At 45.5% G+C, this 18,089-nt stretch overlaps 1 protein-coding gene across 2 annotated transcripts; it reads right to left on the bottom strand.

Annotated features, from left to right (window-relative positions):
• Window positions 1–9,796: 9,796 nt before the first annotated feature.
• LOC541960 (liguleless 4) lies at window positions 9,797–15,417 on the bottom strand. Of its 2 annotated transcripts, XM_020542323.2 has the most exons (6): window positions 14,630–15,417; window positions 14,386–14,499; window positions 14,167–14,296; window positions 12,488–12,547; window positions 10,324–10,583; window positions 9,797–10,234 (listed from the first exon to the last, which is right to left on the bottom strand). In XM_020542323.2, the coding sequence occupies exons 1-6, from the start codon at window positions 14,852–14,854 to the stop codon at window positions 10,040–10,042; spliced, it is 984 nt and encodes a 327-aa protein (XP_020397912.1). In that variant the 5' UTR covers window positions 14,855–15,417; the 3' UTR covers window positions 9,797–10,039. The 2 variants fall into 2 exon arrangements, with proteins under 2 accessions (XP_020397912.1, NP_001358545.1); NM_001371616.1 differs by lacking the exon at window positions 12,488–12,547 and having other exon boundaries at window positions 9,807–10,234; window positions 14,630–15,374.
• Between the last annotated feature and the right edge of the window lie 2,672 nt (window positions 15,418–18,089).

The raw sequence follows: 18,089 nt of genomic DNA, 5'->3' as shown, positions 1-18,089 counted from the left end.
GCGGATTTGTTTTACCGAGGTTCGGTTCTTGCAAACCTACTCCCCGTTGAGGTGGTCACAAAGACCGGGTCTCTTTCAACCCTTTCCCTCTCTCAAACGGTCCCTCGGACCGAGTGAGCTTTCTCTTCGCAATCACTTGGAACACAAAGTTCCTACAAGGACCACCACAAGATTGGTGTCTCTTGCCTCAATTACAAGTGAGTTTGATCGCAATAAAGAATCAAGAAGGAAGAAAGCAATCCAAGCGCAAGAGCTTGAAAGAACACAAGTAAATCTCTCTCACTAGTCACTAAAGCTTTGTGTGGAATTTGGGAGAGGATTTGATCTCTTGAGTGTGTCTAGAATTGAATGCCTAGCTCTTGTAAGTGGTTGGAAGTGTGAATACTTGGATTCCATGAATGGTGGGTGGTTGGGGGTATTTATAGCCCCAACCACCAAACTAGCCGTTTGGTGGGGATGACTGTCGTATGGTGCACCGGACAGTCCGGTGCACACCGGACATGTCCGGTGCGCCAGCCATGTCACCAAAGACGTTGGGTTCCGACCGTTGGAGCTCTGTCTTCTGGGCCTGCCTGGATGTCCGGTGGCGCACCGGACATGTACTGTAGAGTGTCCGGTGCGCCAGTATGGACGTGCCTGACTTCTACGCGCGCTGGCGCGCATTTAATGCGCTGCAGGTAGCCGTTGGCGCCGAAGTAGCCGTTGCTCCGTTGTCACACCGGACAGTCCGGTGTACACCGGACATGTCCGGTGAATTATAGCGGACTAGCCGTTACGAATTCCCGAAGCTGGCGAGTTCCTGAGGCGCCGTTCCTTGGAGCACCGGACACTGTCCGGTGTACAGCGGATAGTCCGGTGAATTATAGTGGAGCGCCTCTGGATTTTCCCGAAGGTGACGAGTTTGACTTGGAGTCCTCTGGTGCACCGGACACTGTCCGGTGGCACACCGGACAGTCCGGTGCGCCAGACCAGAGGTGCCTTCGGTTGCCCCTTTGCTCTTTTGTTGAACCCAATACTTGGTCTTTCTATTGGCTAAGTGTGAACCTTTGGCACCTGTATAACTTATACACTAGAGCAAACTAGTTAGTCCAATTATTTGTGTTGGGCAATTCAACCACCAAAATCAATTAGGAAAATAGGTGTAAGCCTAATTCCCTTTCACACACCAACCCCCCAGGTTGTCAGCGATGCAACCACTGCTCAGGTGAAGATGAAGTCATGGAGGAGGACTTCCAGGAGTCCCAAGAGTATGATGAGTTCTAGGCGTGGGTTAGCGGCAAACCCCTAGTTGGCTGCCTATGTAGGCCGTGTGTATCTACGTTTCTTTTCCGCACTTTGATTATTGTTAAAGACTATGTGGATGTCTCGGACATCATGATGTAATCGACTATTATACCCTCTTTTATGTTATTATTTGAGCACTGTGTGATGATGTCCAGTTATGTAACTGCTATGTACGTGAATTGCTGATCCTGGCACGTACATGGTTCACATTCGGTTTACCTTCTAAAACCGGGTGTGACATAGGTGGTATCAGAGGCGTGCTGACTGTAGGACCGCTAACCTAGAGTAGAATGGTCGTTCTAAGGATTATAGACCCCTATTCTCACCTTGACTTTGGTATCCCTTTAAAAGTTGGTCATATCGACCAAACCTATGTTCTACCATATATTACTATACCTTGCTGAAAATTTTGTTTTATTCCAATTCCTCATTTATTTATGGTCTACTTGCTGGTCATATTAGTTCTGTTCTCACTCTTATGCTTACGGTGTCTTTTGTAGATGGCTCGTCTTAGACACACTGCATGGAAGTCTGTCATCCCCTTCTTACCCTCTCGTCTCGCGGAGCGTCCGCTTCGCCTGTCCAGTGACTGGTCAGTCTAGCCACTTGGAGAGGCTGCACCACCGCCTGCACGAGGAGCAGGAGCGTCGACGATAGGAGCTGGAGCAGCAGGACTCTTCTTTCTCGCTTCAGCAGGAGATAGAGTCCGTGAGGAGTTGTTCCCCTGTGCTCCCGCTGGAGGCGCCCCTTGCACCACCACTGAGCGCCTCAGCCGCTAGAGTAGCTGCTGGAGGAGACCCAGACGATGGAGGTGGCGATAGCAGCTCGAGCCACGGCACCGACCTTTCTGAGGAGCAGGAGTTGGAAGGATGGGTTGCCCGACCCATCACTCGCGACGCTGCTCGCGGGTGTCACTTCCATGACGCGCTCGACACCCTGCTACGTCGGGCACTCGACTGGCATACTTGGTCTATCGAGTATCTCTGTGTGGTCTTCCTGCACAGTCGTGGGGTTTACCCAGACCGCTGGGAAGCGACCTGCTTGGTGCGCCGTCCAGAGAATAGTCTCTGGGGTGCGGAGGTCTGCTCAGAGCACTATTCTATCTCTGAGCCGGACTCAGCTGAGGCGGCCATGCAAGATGCCACATGACGTGCGCTTTTGCACTACTGCTCAGTGCTCGGCGGGGTAGCCGACGATCTCAACCTGAAGTATTGCCCCCGCCGTCCATCTGACAGCAAATGAGGCGTGGTTGTCTCACCTATCGGTGAGGACAATCATAGGTTGAGCAGCACAGTCAACCTAGCCGCCGTGCTAAACACAGAGCTGGACCATGCATTAGACGAGCTGAGTAGGGCTCATGCTGAGATCGCCCAGCTGCGGGCTGAGCGCGCGGAGCATCGTCACCTGGAGGATGACTCCCCCGCTCCCGTCGGGACTCAGCACCCGTACCGCTCACCTCGGCGTGGACACCAGGCTTATGGCAACCCCGACTGCAGGACCAGGATAAATTTAGAACCATAGATCGTCAGCGTCAGGTCTTGTAATTAATACGGAAATATATACATAGAAGCTATAGTCTTAGCATCAGTCTTACTCTTAGTTAGTCTTAGTTAGACAGGGTAATTTGCTTATCCTGTGTCTTTTTTGTTTGTCATGATGAACTATGTTGGATTTGGATCTTTGTAATGATTGTTACCAGGGTGTAGGCATCCCCTGCACTTTGGTTTACCTGTTAAATGTTAATAAAATTAGTTATCTAATTGGGAAGCCCTTTTGTTCTACTTTCCTCTTTATCTGAGAAGTTGTGTTGGTCTGTGTTGGAGATCAGTGAAGATGTTCATTTGTTCAGTATTGTGGAAGAATTCTATACTCTTTTCTTATGCTGCAAGATTTGCAAGATCAGTTCTGATGTGTGGTTGCATTCTGCAGATATCAGAAAACAGGCGCATAGGAGGAAGGCGTGCTCAGCAGGAGCGGCCAGCTCAGCAGGATGAGGCAGCCCAGCAACAGCAACTGCCACCCCCGCCCCTGATGACGATTGAACAGATGTTCTTAATGCAGACTCAGGCAATTCAAGCCATCGGTCAGACTCTGGCCGCCATTCAGCAGCAGTAGCAGCAGCCACCACCTCAGCCTCAGATGCCTAGGGACAAGCGTGCTGAATTCATGAGAGGTCATCCCCCAACGTTCGCTCATTCTTCTGACCCCATGGATGCTGAAGATTGGCTACGCACTGTGGAGCGAGAGTTGCACACCGCTCAGTGCGATGTCAGGGAGAAAGTTCTGTATGGTCCCCATCTGTTGAGAGGAGCAGCCCAGTCTTGGTGGGAGTCTTATCTCACCACCCATGCCAACCCCGACACCATCACCTAGGAATAATTCAGAAACAATTTCTGCCAGTACCATGTTCCCACGGGCCTGATGACAGTGAAGAAGGAGGAGTTCCTGGCACTCAAGCAAGGGCCTATGTCTGTCAGTGAATACCGAGACAAGTTTCTACAGCTGTCTTGCTATGCTCCTAAGGATGTCAACACAGATGCCAAGAGGTAGTATCGCTTCCTGAGAGGCTTAGTCGACCCTCTGCAGTATCATCTGATGAATCATACCTTCCCCACATTTTAGCACCTGATTGACAGAGAGATCATGACAGAGAAGAAGCTTAAGGAGATGGAGGATCGCAAGCGTAAATCAGTGGACCTCAGCCTGGAAGCAGCAATCGCCCTCATTTCTCAGGCAACACACCTCAGCAGTTCAGGCAGAACCAGCGCCCACCTCAGCAGCAGCAGTTCCAAAGGCAGTACCCCCAGCAGCAAAATTGCCAGAACAATCAGTCAGGAGGAGGTCAGTTCCAGAGGCAGAATCAGCAGGCACCTCATCTTCCCGCCCCAGCAACCAACCAGAGCAGTCAAGCAGCACCAGTTTAGGGTGGAAATAGAGCATGTTTCCATTGTGGAGAGCAAGACCATTGGGTGATGCAATGTCCGAAGAAGGCAGCCCAGCAGCAGTCAGGTCCTAGTGCCCCAGCAAAGCAGAATGTGTCACAGCCTAGAGCAGGCAACCGCTCTCAGCCACGCTATAACCATGGGAGACTGAATCACTTGGAGGCTGAAGCAGTTCAGGAAACCCCCGGCATGATAGTAGGTATGTTTCCAGTCGACTCCCATATTGCAGAAGTGTTATTTGATACTAGAGCAACACATTCATTCATTACTGCATCATGGGTAGAAGCACATAATCTTCCCATAACTACCATGTCAACCCCATTCAAATTGACTCGGTCGGTGGTAGAATTCGAACCAATAGCATTTGCTTGAATGTAAGCGTGGAAATAAGGGGGATAGTGTTTCCCGCTAACCTCATAGTAATGAGTACTTAGGGAATAGATGTCATCCTAGGGATGAACTGGCTAGATAACTATCAGGCAGTTATCAGTTGTGATAAGAGGACAATCAAGTTGATGTCTGCACTAGGAGAGGAAGTGGTGACCGAGTTAGTCCTGCCTGAGCCAAAGAAAGGAAGTTGTTATCAGATGGCTATTGATAGCAAGGAGCCAGATTCACTCGAGATTATCAAGGTTGTGTCAAAATTCCCAGATGTGTTCCTGGAAGACTTGCCAGGCATGCCACCAGAGCGGAAAGTTGAGTTTGCTATAGAACTTCTTCCTGGCACCGCCCCCATTTCTAAAAGAGCCTATAGAGTGTCTGGACCAGAGTTGGTTGAGCTTAAGAAGCAGATTGATGAGCTGTCAGAGAAAGGTTACATCCAGCCAAGCACCTCGCCTTGGGCCACCCCTGTCCTGTTCATGGAGAAGAAAGATGGCACCAGAAGGATGTGTATCGATCGAGCTCTGAATGAGGTCAAGATTAAGAACAAGTACCCCTTGCCCAGAATAGAAGATCTATTTGACCAGTTGAGAGGAGCCAACGTGTTTTCAAAGATAGATCTGAGGTCAGGTTATCATCAGCTCAGGATCCGACCCTCAGACTTTCCGAAGACGGCATTCATTACCAAGTATGGGTTGTATGAGTTCACTGTGATGTCTTTTGGCCTAACGAATGCACCAGCCTTCTTCATGAATCTGATGAACAATGTATTCATGGATTATCTTGACAAGTTTGTGGTGGTATTTATTGACGATATTCTTATATATTCTCAAAGCGAAGCAAAGCATATGAATCATTTGAAGATGGTATTGCAGAGATTGCGAGAGCACCAGCTGTATGCAAAGTTGAGCAAGTGTAAGTTCTGGATTGATGAAGTCCTGTTCTTGGGACACATAATTAACAAAGAAGGATTGGTTGTGGATCCGAAGAAAGTGACAGACATTCTGAACTGGAAAGCGCCAACAGATGCCCGAGGAATCAAGAGCTTTATTGGAATGGCCGGATATTATCGGCGATTCATCGAAGGGTTCTCGAAGATTGCGAAACCGATGACCGCTTTGCTAGGCAACAAGGTTGAGTTCAAGTGGACTCAGAAATGCCAAGAAGCCTTTGAAGCGCTGAAAGAGAAGTTGACTACAGGGCGCCGTCGTGGAGGTAGCCAGGGGCGACATGGATAAAAGGGGTGGAAGATGAGCCGTCGACCGTTGGATCGTACTCGGATGCTCTAGATTCGAAGCACATTAACGATTCATCCTATTTAATCCAACACACTCATCTCGAGATGGAGGGTCATGGATAGATCATGCGCGCGGGGTTTTGGAGCCATTGATCTTTAATCCTCTGGTTGTGATCGTGTATGGGTTTGGATCTAACATCAATCGTAGGATATGATCTGAGCGGCTCTCCTAGGAAAATACCCCTTCAGTGTGAATATTTGATAAAGAGACCCTACTCTTTTATATATTCAACCCGCAATCCAGAGCAGTGAATGGACCATCACAGTTTAGCCCAAAACTTTGTAAAACCGACCCTAAGCTCCTATTAAATTGTACTTGTAGTCCATTACTCACTGGAATTATCAAAATAAATAGATAAAATGAATTTTTATTATAAAAATAAATCTAGAAGATTAGAAAGTCCATAAATAATTCGTTTTAACTCAGATTTACTCCATTCCAATTGTGATGGCTTCGTAATAACATTGTCTACGCAATAACAACATTAGTTTTATAATAACACATATTTTTATAACTAGATATTGTTTAATCTATGTTTAGTAGATTGAGCTTGCTCACCAATGTTAACCTATCTATAAATATAATCTGATTAAAATATGATCTCTACTCAAGTTATAACCTAGATTAAAAGCTGAATAAAGATAGTTATGTATTTTCTCACATGATTTAGATTAATCAATATAGAATATAGTTTTATAGTTTAATCACCCAGTCAACTATGGTTGCTGGATAGTTGTCTTCGTATGATGTAATTATTTAGCTATTTTGTACAGAACTCTTATTATATAGTAAAAATGTGACATTCGTTTCTGTACCATGAGTCATCATATGTGTGAGACTTGATCTCAGCACACATTTGATTTGCACCTGGATTTGACCCTTAAATTCGGGTGTGACATGAATCTAACATTTTGCATGTATCAATGACAAAAATGTATACAAATGTACACATTTACGTATGTACAATATCTTTCAATGTATATATATATATATATAGTCTTGGACACAATAGAACCGATTCTAGCACATTAGTACCAGTTTCTAGATAGATCCGTTACTAAAGGAAACAAAATCTTTAGAACCGGTTCCTAGCTACATCTGGTACTGAAGCTACAACCTTTAGAACCGATTACTTGATAGAACCGGTTACTTGCTAGAACCAGTTACTTGATACATACATTACTAAAGTACAATCTTTAGAACTGGTTACTGATTAGAATCATCGTTAATAAAGATCCTTCTTTAGGAATGGTTCTTTAATGGAACCGGTACTAAATATGGTATCTTTAATACCGGATCTGATCAGAAAACGATTCTAAATTACTAGCTTTAGTACCGGTCTTTCCAACCGACACTAAAGTTATGGGCTAAAGTCTTAGATACAGATTGACGGGTGGAAATCCGGTGTTGTGGCTAGTTCCCAACCGGTATTGAATGCACATTCCGCGGTAGTGAAGAAAATACAATACCGTATTAGGGAAAAGGGGAAAAGGTATATGTTTTGAGCATTATTAGATCTGTGGCAACAATTTATCTATGGAACACGTTTACAAACTTTTATGTTTGTGTATCGAAGAAATTGTTTGTGTACGAACAATACAATGTATTAAACCAGTAAAAGAGTTATGCAATTTGTTTTAAGCACATTTGGATCATGGATGTATAGGAAAGTAGCCCGTTGGTGAGCCAGGTAGGGCCATTGGGCGCCGCATTTCGTGGATGGAGCAGCTTCCGATGAAGACGTTGTTTACCACCGTGTTGAAGCGCACGCCGTACGCCGTGACGATGGTGTTTGTGCCACTGAATCCGACAGGAAGAGTGACGACGACACCAGAGATGCGTGGGAGGGTGGAGGGGTGAGAAGAGAACGAGGCATAGAGACGTTGGACAGTGGGAGGAAAAACTTTTCACCGGATTGTGTCAAGGGGAGGCGTTGGAGCCATCCTCAGGCTTGTCCTTAGGCTATCCGCAGTGGTTCCTTCTAAATTTTTCCCCCTATATCACTTTTCTGGGTCACATCATCAATAGTGTATCCCCTACTTTTTCATCTCCTGCAGTGGTTTCCCCTAAATACTCCCCCTATATCCCACTACAATATAAAATATCATTTTCTATACCTACTTTTCATCTACTATCAATTTTTCTTCTACTATTAATTGAAGGCGGGCCCACAGGAACAGCGGTAGGGGGAGAGAGCGCGTGCGCTGCAGCTGAGGGGAGAGAGAAGAGTACCGCGGTGTAGAGTGAGCGATAGCGTGCTGCGCTGCGGCCTTTAGCGTGCGGCTGTAGCCGCCATGCAAGGGGAGCGCGCGGTAGCGTGCGGCGCTGCGGTCAGTCTTAGACTACCCGCAACGCAGCCCCCTACGCAGCCCCCTCCCCTTGCATTCCGGCTGTAGGGGGCACTCCACGGCCGCAGCGGTGCCCCTACAGCGCCCCCTACGTGTCGGTCCCCTTCTCTCCCCCCAGATCTAACGTGTCACTGTTCATGACCCTAAACACTGTGCTGTGGGTCCACGAGTAATTGTTAGTAGATAAAAAATTGATAGTTGATATAGAAAATGATATTTTATAGTTGTAGTGGGGTATAGAGGAGTATTTAGGGGGAACCGCTGCGGGAGATGAAAAAATAGGGGGGGAAATAGGGGGAAAAAGTGATATTGAGGAAAAAATTTAGAGGTAACGGTTGCGGATAGCCTTAGCCTGGCTCCAACCACATTCCCTGGACTTCGTACTCCACTCACGTCCGTGTACTACAAATACGGTGAACGAGCACCCAACGGCACTCCCTCAGGCGCACTCTCGGTGGGGGAGAGAAGAAAATCCTCCTCACGTGAGTTCTCTAATATCCTCATTTCGCTGATTGTGTTTTAATTGCGAAATAAATCCGTTTTAGTATAATTACCTGATAACAAAATGTATTATGGTACTACAAATATGGTAGTATTTTTTAAAACTCTACAAACTGATGGTAAAAAGTTAAATAACTCAGTTAAAGAGTAAAGTAGAGCTAAATAGGGAGATGGTTGAAGTGGATATGAAATAGGGAAAAGAATAGTTAAGAGAAAGGTATTTAAATATGAATATAAAATATGAATGTGTGGATTTGTGAGGAGAAATTGTTGGAGAAAGCCTTAAAGATCAAAATTGAATAGAAATAATTTAATCTTTATCGACCCGTTTTGATCCTCACGCATCCAACAAGCCTACGACTCTCCACGTCCGCTTAGGGCTTGTTCGGTTAGCTCTCAATCCATGTGGATTGAGTGGGATTGGATGTGTTTGAATCCCAAACAAGTCAAACTTCTTAAGAATTTTTTCCAATCCCATCCAATCCATGTGTATTGGGAATAACCGAACAAGACCTTAGGGGTGCCACCTCATAGAAATAATTTAATCTTTATCGACCCGTTTTGATCCTCACGCATCCAACAAGCCTACGACTCTCCACGTCCGCTTAGGGGTGCCACTTAGAGGTGGTAATGTGTTACGATCTAAATGTTTCTTCATAAAAAATAATAGAACCCTAAATAAATTTTAGTTCAAAAATAAATAAAAATAAAATACGATCATAATACGATCATTAAATCTTATAGTATAAAATTTAGTATAAAATTTAGAGCCTATTGTTACCCCTATGTCCGCTTCCTACATACAGGGTGACAGAAAGATCTCACCCTACGTAAGAGTAAAGTTGTGATCTCCTATTTCATTAATCAGTGTTTTAACTATAAAATTAAGCATTTTTAAGTCAAATTACCTAATAACAATCTATATTACGGTACTATAAATATTATACAATTTTTGAAACTCTAAAATTTGATGTAGAAAAGTAGCTCGGTTAAAAGAGTAAAAAGGAAGAGCTGAACGGGGAGAATTGTTGAAGAATGAAGAGAAGGCAAACTGGGACAAAAGATATTTAAATATAAAATAGAAAATAAGAAAAATAGAAATTTGTGAGAAGGGTTGGAGTTAGCATTACATCATCATGGTACAGAGTCCTTTACGAGGCCATATGCACTGAACTGAACTGGACAGCAGCTCCAGTATGCTGAGTGTACCTACCGACACGTTGTCGCCCATATACACAAAGAAAAACGTATGCACTTTGCGTTGCCCAAGCTGGTAGTGTGGTGGTCACGGCCCGATGGTGCCCGTGTCGAAGTAGAGCGTTGTCCCGGACGAGGGCCCGCCGCCGGTGACGCCCTCCATGAGCGCGAACCGCATGTCCTCGGACGGCTTCCAGTGCCGCTTCCGCTGGTTGATGAACCAGTTGTTGATCTGCTTCGGGTCCAGCCCAGTCGCCGCCGCCAGCCTCACCTTGTCCTCCTCCTGCACCGCCGGCTAATGCTGGTCACAGATCTGCCATTCCAGCGAGCGATGCTGCTGCTGCGTGTTTGCCAGGATGCATGCATGGTTACCGTAGGGTACGGCCAGCGGTAGTGCGTGTTCCACCAGTCCATGAGCGCCGACCGCGCGTCCTTGGGCAGCTTCCCTTTCTTCCTCTTCTTCAGGAACTCGGACCGCAGCCGGCTCAGGCACCCGCTGTACTTCTTCAGCAGCATCTCCTTCAGCTCACGGTCCGCCAGGCGGGAGCTGTGCTCCTGCTGCCCCGGCTCCGTCGCCTCCGTGTCTCCTCCCGAGCATGCTTCGTCCTCCTCCGACGACCCTACCATTTCATCTTCATGCAGAACAGAACAAAAAATCCAAGTCAGTTTGCATTTTTTCCCCAGTCCCTTTTTACAGCAGTAAAAACCGAACCATATCCATGACCACCAAACAGACAGACACAACTGGACTTCCGTAGCAATAAAATGTGGCGATCTCTTGTAGCAGGACCCTAGGTAAATCAATTTAACAAAAGATCCCTACAATTTTTTGCTGAAACAGAAGATTAACTGAGCCGGTGCAAAGATTATACACAGCTAGCTAGATATCGACGCCAGTACTTATTGCAAGGAACATTCTGTGCTAAATCATCCATAGTCATATGGGTCCCAGTAGTACCTATCTGCATGAATGGAACCACTCAATGAATTACTTCAAGATGAAAAGCAACCAATTGTTTAGGGGGTGTTTGGTTCCTTCAGTCAACCTCCTAAACTTTAGTACCTAGAAATTCTATTGGAAAGACCTATTTTAGGAGGTGGGAACCAAATACCCCCTTAATCTGAAGTTATGTTCTTCTGATGATGGTTTTGGTTACAGTAAACTAAAATGCCAGTAATACATAAACAAATCATATCCAGGACCCCCCCCCCCCCCCCCCCCCAAAAAAAAGGTTTTTTCCTGAGCTAGAGAGAAAATTGCATTTCTATTGTTGCCTGCTAATATAGATACAGGAATAATTGCCTTCATTTGCTTTACTATGCATGAAAATTGCATGTTTGTTACCATTTCATATTATACAAGCATAATGTTGCTTAAATTCGAGTATTCCTTCAGCACTAACATGTTATAAGAGTTATTAGGGAACTAAAGCACCAGCACAGAAAAGTAGTACACAAAAATAATTATCAGTGTCGGCCATAACCATGTGTACATCTCTAACACAGCCAGGCCAGAATTTCGATCTGGGGAGATACACCCCCCCCCCCCCCCCACCCCAAGCATTCTGGTTGAGGTAGAAGACCACTCATGCAGACCGAGAAAATTCCTGAACCCCATGCCCTACTCATATATAGTGGCACCATCGCCTATGCGTGGGCCAGTCCTCCTTTCCCATACAAGAGCATCCATCATTCTGTTCTTCACCAGTCCAATGGTGCTTAAGCAGGCATTACATACACTCATTTATTGCGAGGACAACGATAATCAAGCTTAGTGTGGAGTCTGTGTCTCATTTGTACTACCATACACTGTAACACTGCAACCTTGCCGACAAAGGGTCACTCATTACTTACTGGATCATCCAGCTCACCGGAGATATTGATGTGCCATGGGATGCATGAAGGGTTTCATAGTTGGCACATGAGGGCAGCACTTATTTCATCATTGATCCTATAAACAGATAACCTAAAGCACTTATCATATTAAGGCTTGATAGCAAGATAGACCAATCCCGTTATTAGGACAAGTTTGCCCCCACAGTTATTTCTGTTTTCACCCCCTTAGGAATCACAGGATATTAAAAATATAAAAGATTCGAGAAAACCCTATCGTTCTTTAATTTCCCAATGAAGAAAAACATATTGTTCTCATAACACAAAAGGTTAGAAAATTTCCATTTAAAGATCGAGAAATAAACAAAAAAGAGAAGAAAAGGCACACATGTTAAACACATACATTCAAAAACTAGATTGCAACAAACAACACAAGGAATCCTAGCTCATTGCTATAGCAATAACTTATAATAGCTAACATTGGAGTTGTCATCTAGATGCATTCTATTAAGACAATTAATCTTGTTTGCTTAAGACCATAACAAATTGTTGAACTCGTATAGCAAAGTAAATGACTGAATACATGCATGCATGCTACTCTGTGCCTGCATTTAGCAAAAAAAAAAAAAAATCCATTACAGATGTGCATATAGCTGAATTGAGGCATTGACCAAAGATTATAAGAGTTTATAGTTTTACTCACAAACTAATGCGATGTTGAATGAACTTGTCGTTTCGGGATTAGTAGTCATATAATATATTGCTGCACAAAACCGTGATAACATAATTTCAAGATCATTTATAACAATTTATCTCGGTAGCTTGTCACTGCCAAATATTAATTATATGCATGCTGCTCATTGCTAGGCTCTCCTTACAATCATTTTGCATAAACATGCGAGCATACTCCTATTGGCCTGATCGAATTGTCAGAGTTTCCGTATAAAATCACAACCCCTCTGAGTAAAACAGGGGATACGTTTACTGTGGTCATCAGTATGACAATGTTTCATACCCCTTTGCAGTAACCTGCATGCATGACTGTACTTGGCATTGCCTAAATACATTGGAATTAAATGGCAAGAAAATAAACACAAACTGTTCTGTACAGAACTGTGCTACTGTTTGTTAGGCTGTAGTATTAACAGGTTTCACATGCTTCCATAGTTACCAATGGCTGTCCTTTTGACTTTATTCAACATGTGAAGTTTCCAAAAGCCCATGGGCGTTTGCCACTGCAAATTCACCTGCTCATGATGGCCAGATGTCACAATGTTCATGGAACAGCTAAATAAAATTGTGTATCTCCATCCCGTTGGCTTAGATAGAAGCAAACTTAAACTTGCTCTTATGGTGTGTTTATTTAAGCTGCATTAGCATCGAAATTTGCTCTTATGATATGTTCATTTTAGCTGCATTAGCACCGAAACTTGCTCTTATGCATGATATGTTTAAGCAGATGTAAATTAGCAAGTAACAATGGATCTTAATCTTACTAACTGTGTCGACAATAAGGCCTTATCTTGAATCACAGAAAATAACAAAAAAACAAGAAACAAGAAAGATTGTAGAAAACAGAGAAGCCAAAATGTCATTAATCATTGATTACCACAACAAAATCATTGGAGAGGTAGATCATATATATCACTAGAAAATCACATGATTTTTTTTTGAGGAAAGCCACGCCAGAATCCAGCCCAATATCTAGAGTTGCCCCCACAACAACAAACAAAATTCATCACTGGCCACGCATCAGTAACTATAATAGCTAGCAATCCTAGCATGCACGAGCAAGATTCTCTTTTCCCAAAGGCATCCAAGCAGTGTCACTGCCCATCAGCGCGCAGCTACCTCAAGTTCCATCAGTCGTCAGATCGAGGCAGCCTACGGAAGTCTACGAGCAGCAGCAGCTGGTACCTCCATGCTCTTCTCTCTCTCTATCATCTACTAGAGAGAGGAGGAGAAGGTGAGAGAAAGAAAGAGGTTGCAAGCAAAGGCAAAGCCATGGACCATGATGCACAGGAACCTTGGATAAACCCTACACGAGCAAGTTAGCACACGCCCAGAACTTTACTCATCTGACCCCGCCATCTGACACCCCTGCACCCCATTTGCATGGACACGATTTGACCACACAAGAACACGCGCACGCATTCATCAAAGCTAGAAGCAGCCATCCTCGCCCCGGCCGGCCGGCCCCTATATTCGCACACGCACACGCTAGCTTCCTTTGCTTCACACAAGAGCAGCAATAATGCACTGATGCACGGGTGCATGCCCATGCCCGCAATGGCGATGGCATGGCCAGGTTGTCGTCGCACACCTGTGGATGGAGGAGCCGGCCGGAGAGATGCACGCATGTGAGCGGAGGAAGGTAGTTACCTGAGAGCGAGGCGGCGGCGCCGCAGAGGGAGCTGAGCTGCGTCCGGACGCTGCTGAGGAAGGACGCTGCCTCGTCGAATGGCCGCGACAGCTCCTCCTTATACCGCTCCAGCACCCGGCAGTACGCCTCCTGTGCGCCGCGCCGTCGCCACGGTCACATGTAATAACGACGCAAGAATCAGAACGGGTTTAGTGCGTGCGGGGCCGTGGCGTGCGTACCATGAACTCGTCGAGCTCGGGGTCTAGGCCGACCTCCCCGCCGGCAGAGGCGGCGGCGCACCTCTCCCGGCCGATCTCCTCCAGCAGCGTGGCCACCTCCGGCGGCGCGCCCACCTGCCACGCCAAATCAAGAAACCAAACCATGCGGGCGAGCGCGTCGTCAAGGCGCAATCTTTCCGCAACTAATCTCGGCGATCGAGCGAGCTAGCTAGCTAGCCGGCCGCATGATGCGACGGCGAGGTACCTTGCGGCACTCGATGTAGGCGGAGAGGAGGGAAGGGTAGCGCGGGTGCCCGGCGATCTGCGCCTTGACCAGCTCCGTCAGATCCGCCGGCGGCGGCGGAGGGGGCTGCGACGGCGGGGGAGGGGGCGAGCCTGGTCCGCCGGCGACCCCGGACACCTCGCTGGCCGCCGTGGCGGCGCCCCCGGCGCGTGAGATCCCCGGGTGGATGCTGTACAGATCCTCCATGCCTGCCGCGCCTTCCTGCAATAATCTTCTTGCCTGGAGCTCGATCGCGTGCCCCAGCAACCAAGCTGCTGCCTCGAGCGATAATCTGCCTTCTACGGTTCTACCTATCTACGCGCACCTGTGCACAACAAACCCATATAATGGAGACAGTAGTAGAAGACGACTCCGACGGTTCTGTGTCGTTTATTTGTCTGGTTCTTTAGAGGTATGTGTGGATGCGGGAAGCTCCAGGAAGGCGAAGAAGCGGCAGCTAGCGCAGAAGGAAAAGGGGCAAGCAAGAACAAGAAAAAGTAGGGGAAAGGGCAGAGATCATGGGGAGAACGGGAACTAGCAGCGGCCGTTTCCACTGCAGCCCCTTGTGCTGCTACTGCTGGAGCTGCAGGCGCAGAAGCTGGGCGTGATCTCTGCAGCAGCGGGATACATGCGGGCGAACTGCCTCGGCTGCGCTCTCTCTCTCTCAGTCTCTCTCTGGGAGGATGATGGAGGCAGTGCCTGCCAGTGAGATCGGGAAAGAGGGAAGGAATAGCTAGGGATGTGAAAGTGGGTGGTTTTTCTTTGGGACAAAAAAGTTATAAAAAATGTGCATGGATGGTTTGTTGGGACTCTTTATACGGTCGTAGTTTTTTTATTAGGATTGATTTGGTGATAAAGAGATAGTTTCGTGATCCATAGTCACTAAATCAGTCCTTAACGTTTTATTTTCCTTGATTTTTTATGCAATGAAGTGCTAGTGTGAGACGAGGGAGAAGGGGTGTCGTTCTTTTTGCATGGGAGACCTTGATGAATGGATCATACTTCTAAAGATGCCCTCGCTATGCTAGACATTATCATATTTCAATGTTCTTTAAGAGCTGGTCGAATAGAAAACAGAATTTTCACGCGTTATGAGGTTGTGTTTGGTTCATCTTCTTGAACCAGATTTGCCGCCAAAATTTTAGAATCCAAACCAAACGAGTACAATAGTAGAATAGATTCTTCAAAATCTATATAATTCTCTAGTCCAATTCAGAATCATCTCCTATCCAAGATTGTCTAGATTTTTATCATCCATGTTACAAGGTATCATGTCTTATAAAATTTATAGTCGACGGTTATTTCACCAAACAAATTTGAGTTTTTTCACAATCATCAGGTCACAACAGTTTTCTCACAACTCATAGCTCGACTAAGATTTTTATTTATCTACAACTCAACTAAATAGACCCTAAGACGTGTTTCAGCGTCAGCCGACTTAGACCAAAGACGTGGGTTAGACGGATGTCGGTAATGACTGATCCGACTTTAATATTGATTAGTAGACCTACCAACTCATTGTTATCAATCACATTAAAGTTAGATCGATCTGCGTCGATCGCATTGGAGAAACGGTTAATATCAACCACCTTTAACCATGTGCCACGTTCTGATTGATTCACAGTATTTTAAAGTCTAAAAACTGAAAAAACTAGAATTCGTAAATAGAGCATAGTGTTTTGGTCCATTTACACCCCTTATTCTTTAATCTGCTCTTATCATATCTTGTTTCACTCCTCTCACTCTCCTTTCAGTTTATCAAACCACTGTCATCATGTCTTCCTCGGGATCCTACATTGAGATGATCGAAGATGAAGTACTCGATATGCTACATCAAACTATGATGGATAGGAGATGGAGGTTGCCTCTGGGTCTTCAACGAGAAGGAGGCAAAGGACACAACAGGGAAGCTACATTGATTGGGATTGTGAAGTCTCCCACAACTGACTGATACAAGACTAAGTTAACGACCCATGCTCTACCCTTTTCTTTACTTTCGTTGAAGGTACTGCATACGGAGGAGTCTCTTCCTTCAAATTTTGGAGAGGTTAGATTTCCCTATATTTCACTCTTATAACTGTTACACTCAACCATAGTGGTTTCTCCCCCTCCACCAAAGATGCATTGTTTCCCTCTACATGCTCTTCTATGTTAGGGTTACTGACTTCATTCATGATTGTATCAAAATTGGGAGCTTGGCCTTAGAGCGTCTCACATATTTTTGTAGGGGTGTTATTTCATGTTTTGGCAAAGAGTATGGTTGTTGTCCCATTGTTGATAACCTTATGCAACTTTTAGCTAAGGGAGAGAAGAGAGGGTTTCATGTTATGTTATGATAGGGAGTATAAATTGCATGTGTTGAAAGTGGAGGAACTGTCCCATTTGATGGAAAAGGGCAGTTTACTAGAGACATATTATATACCCGACCATCATGATTGAGGTGGATGCCGCATATAACTTGTGAATTTGGCATGCTTTTTTAGAGTAGCAAGATTGAACAATGACGTCAACGTGTTTAAATCGATCGTCATTGTTCACTAACATGCTCAAGGGACAAGCACCTTATGTGAAATTCACGACGAATGGACACGAGTACAATCAAAGGTACTACCTCACCAATGATATCTACCTCCGATAGTCAATGCTTGTGAAAACCATTTTCCTCTTACACACTAAAGCAACGAACGTTAAATGCATGCTAGGAAGGCATGTGGAAGGATGTAGAGAGAGCATTTAGGGTCCTCAATGCTCGCATTCATATTCTCGCTAGCTCATGTCGTTCTTTTTCCATCAAGTATTCGTGTGATCATATGTGTATGTATCATTCCGCACATAATCATTGAGGATGAGCACAGTGGAGGATACAATGTGGACAATTGCAAGATAGTGGAGTCCTATGTTACAGCACCAACGAAGCACCCTGAGATTTCAATTATCCTTCAACATGAGACACCAATCCATGTTAGTCTGGTCCATGATCAGCTCCAAAATAATTTAGTGGAGCATATCTAATATCTGATGCCAAGCTCGATGCATTTCGGACAGGAACTATGTCATTTCAAATAGGAACTTGGTCCATGATCCGCGACACCTCAATGCATTTTTGATAGGAACTATGTCAAATGCACATTTCTTCTACGGACCGTCCGAAGGAAAGACAAGTACCGTCCGACACCATGCGCGGACCTTCCGAACTCATGCACAGATCGTCCGCCCGTTGTAAATCAGACAAACCTAAAGGTGTCGGGTTTGGTAAAATGAATTATAGCGCCCACGCAGACCACCTAGATGCATGATCTAACCATCCGTGATAGACTTATTCTAACATCTGACGACACATTTAATCCAATTATAGTCATTGATATAGCCGTTATAACTGACCATTGCGATCTAGTCGTTGATCTTGTAGGGCAGACCGTCTAGACCAGGAGCAAGGATCGTC

The sequence above is a fragment of the Zea mays genome, chromosome 8, assembly GCF_902167145.1.
Source record: "Zea mays cultivar B73 chromosome 8, Zm-B73-REFERENCE-NAM-5.0, whole genome shotgun sequence".
NCBI lineage: Eukaryota > Viridiplantae > Streptophyta > Magnoliopsida > Poales > Poaceae > Zea > Zea mays.
This window is presented reverse-complemented; position numbering and strand designations above follow the sequence as displayed.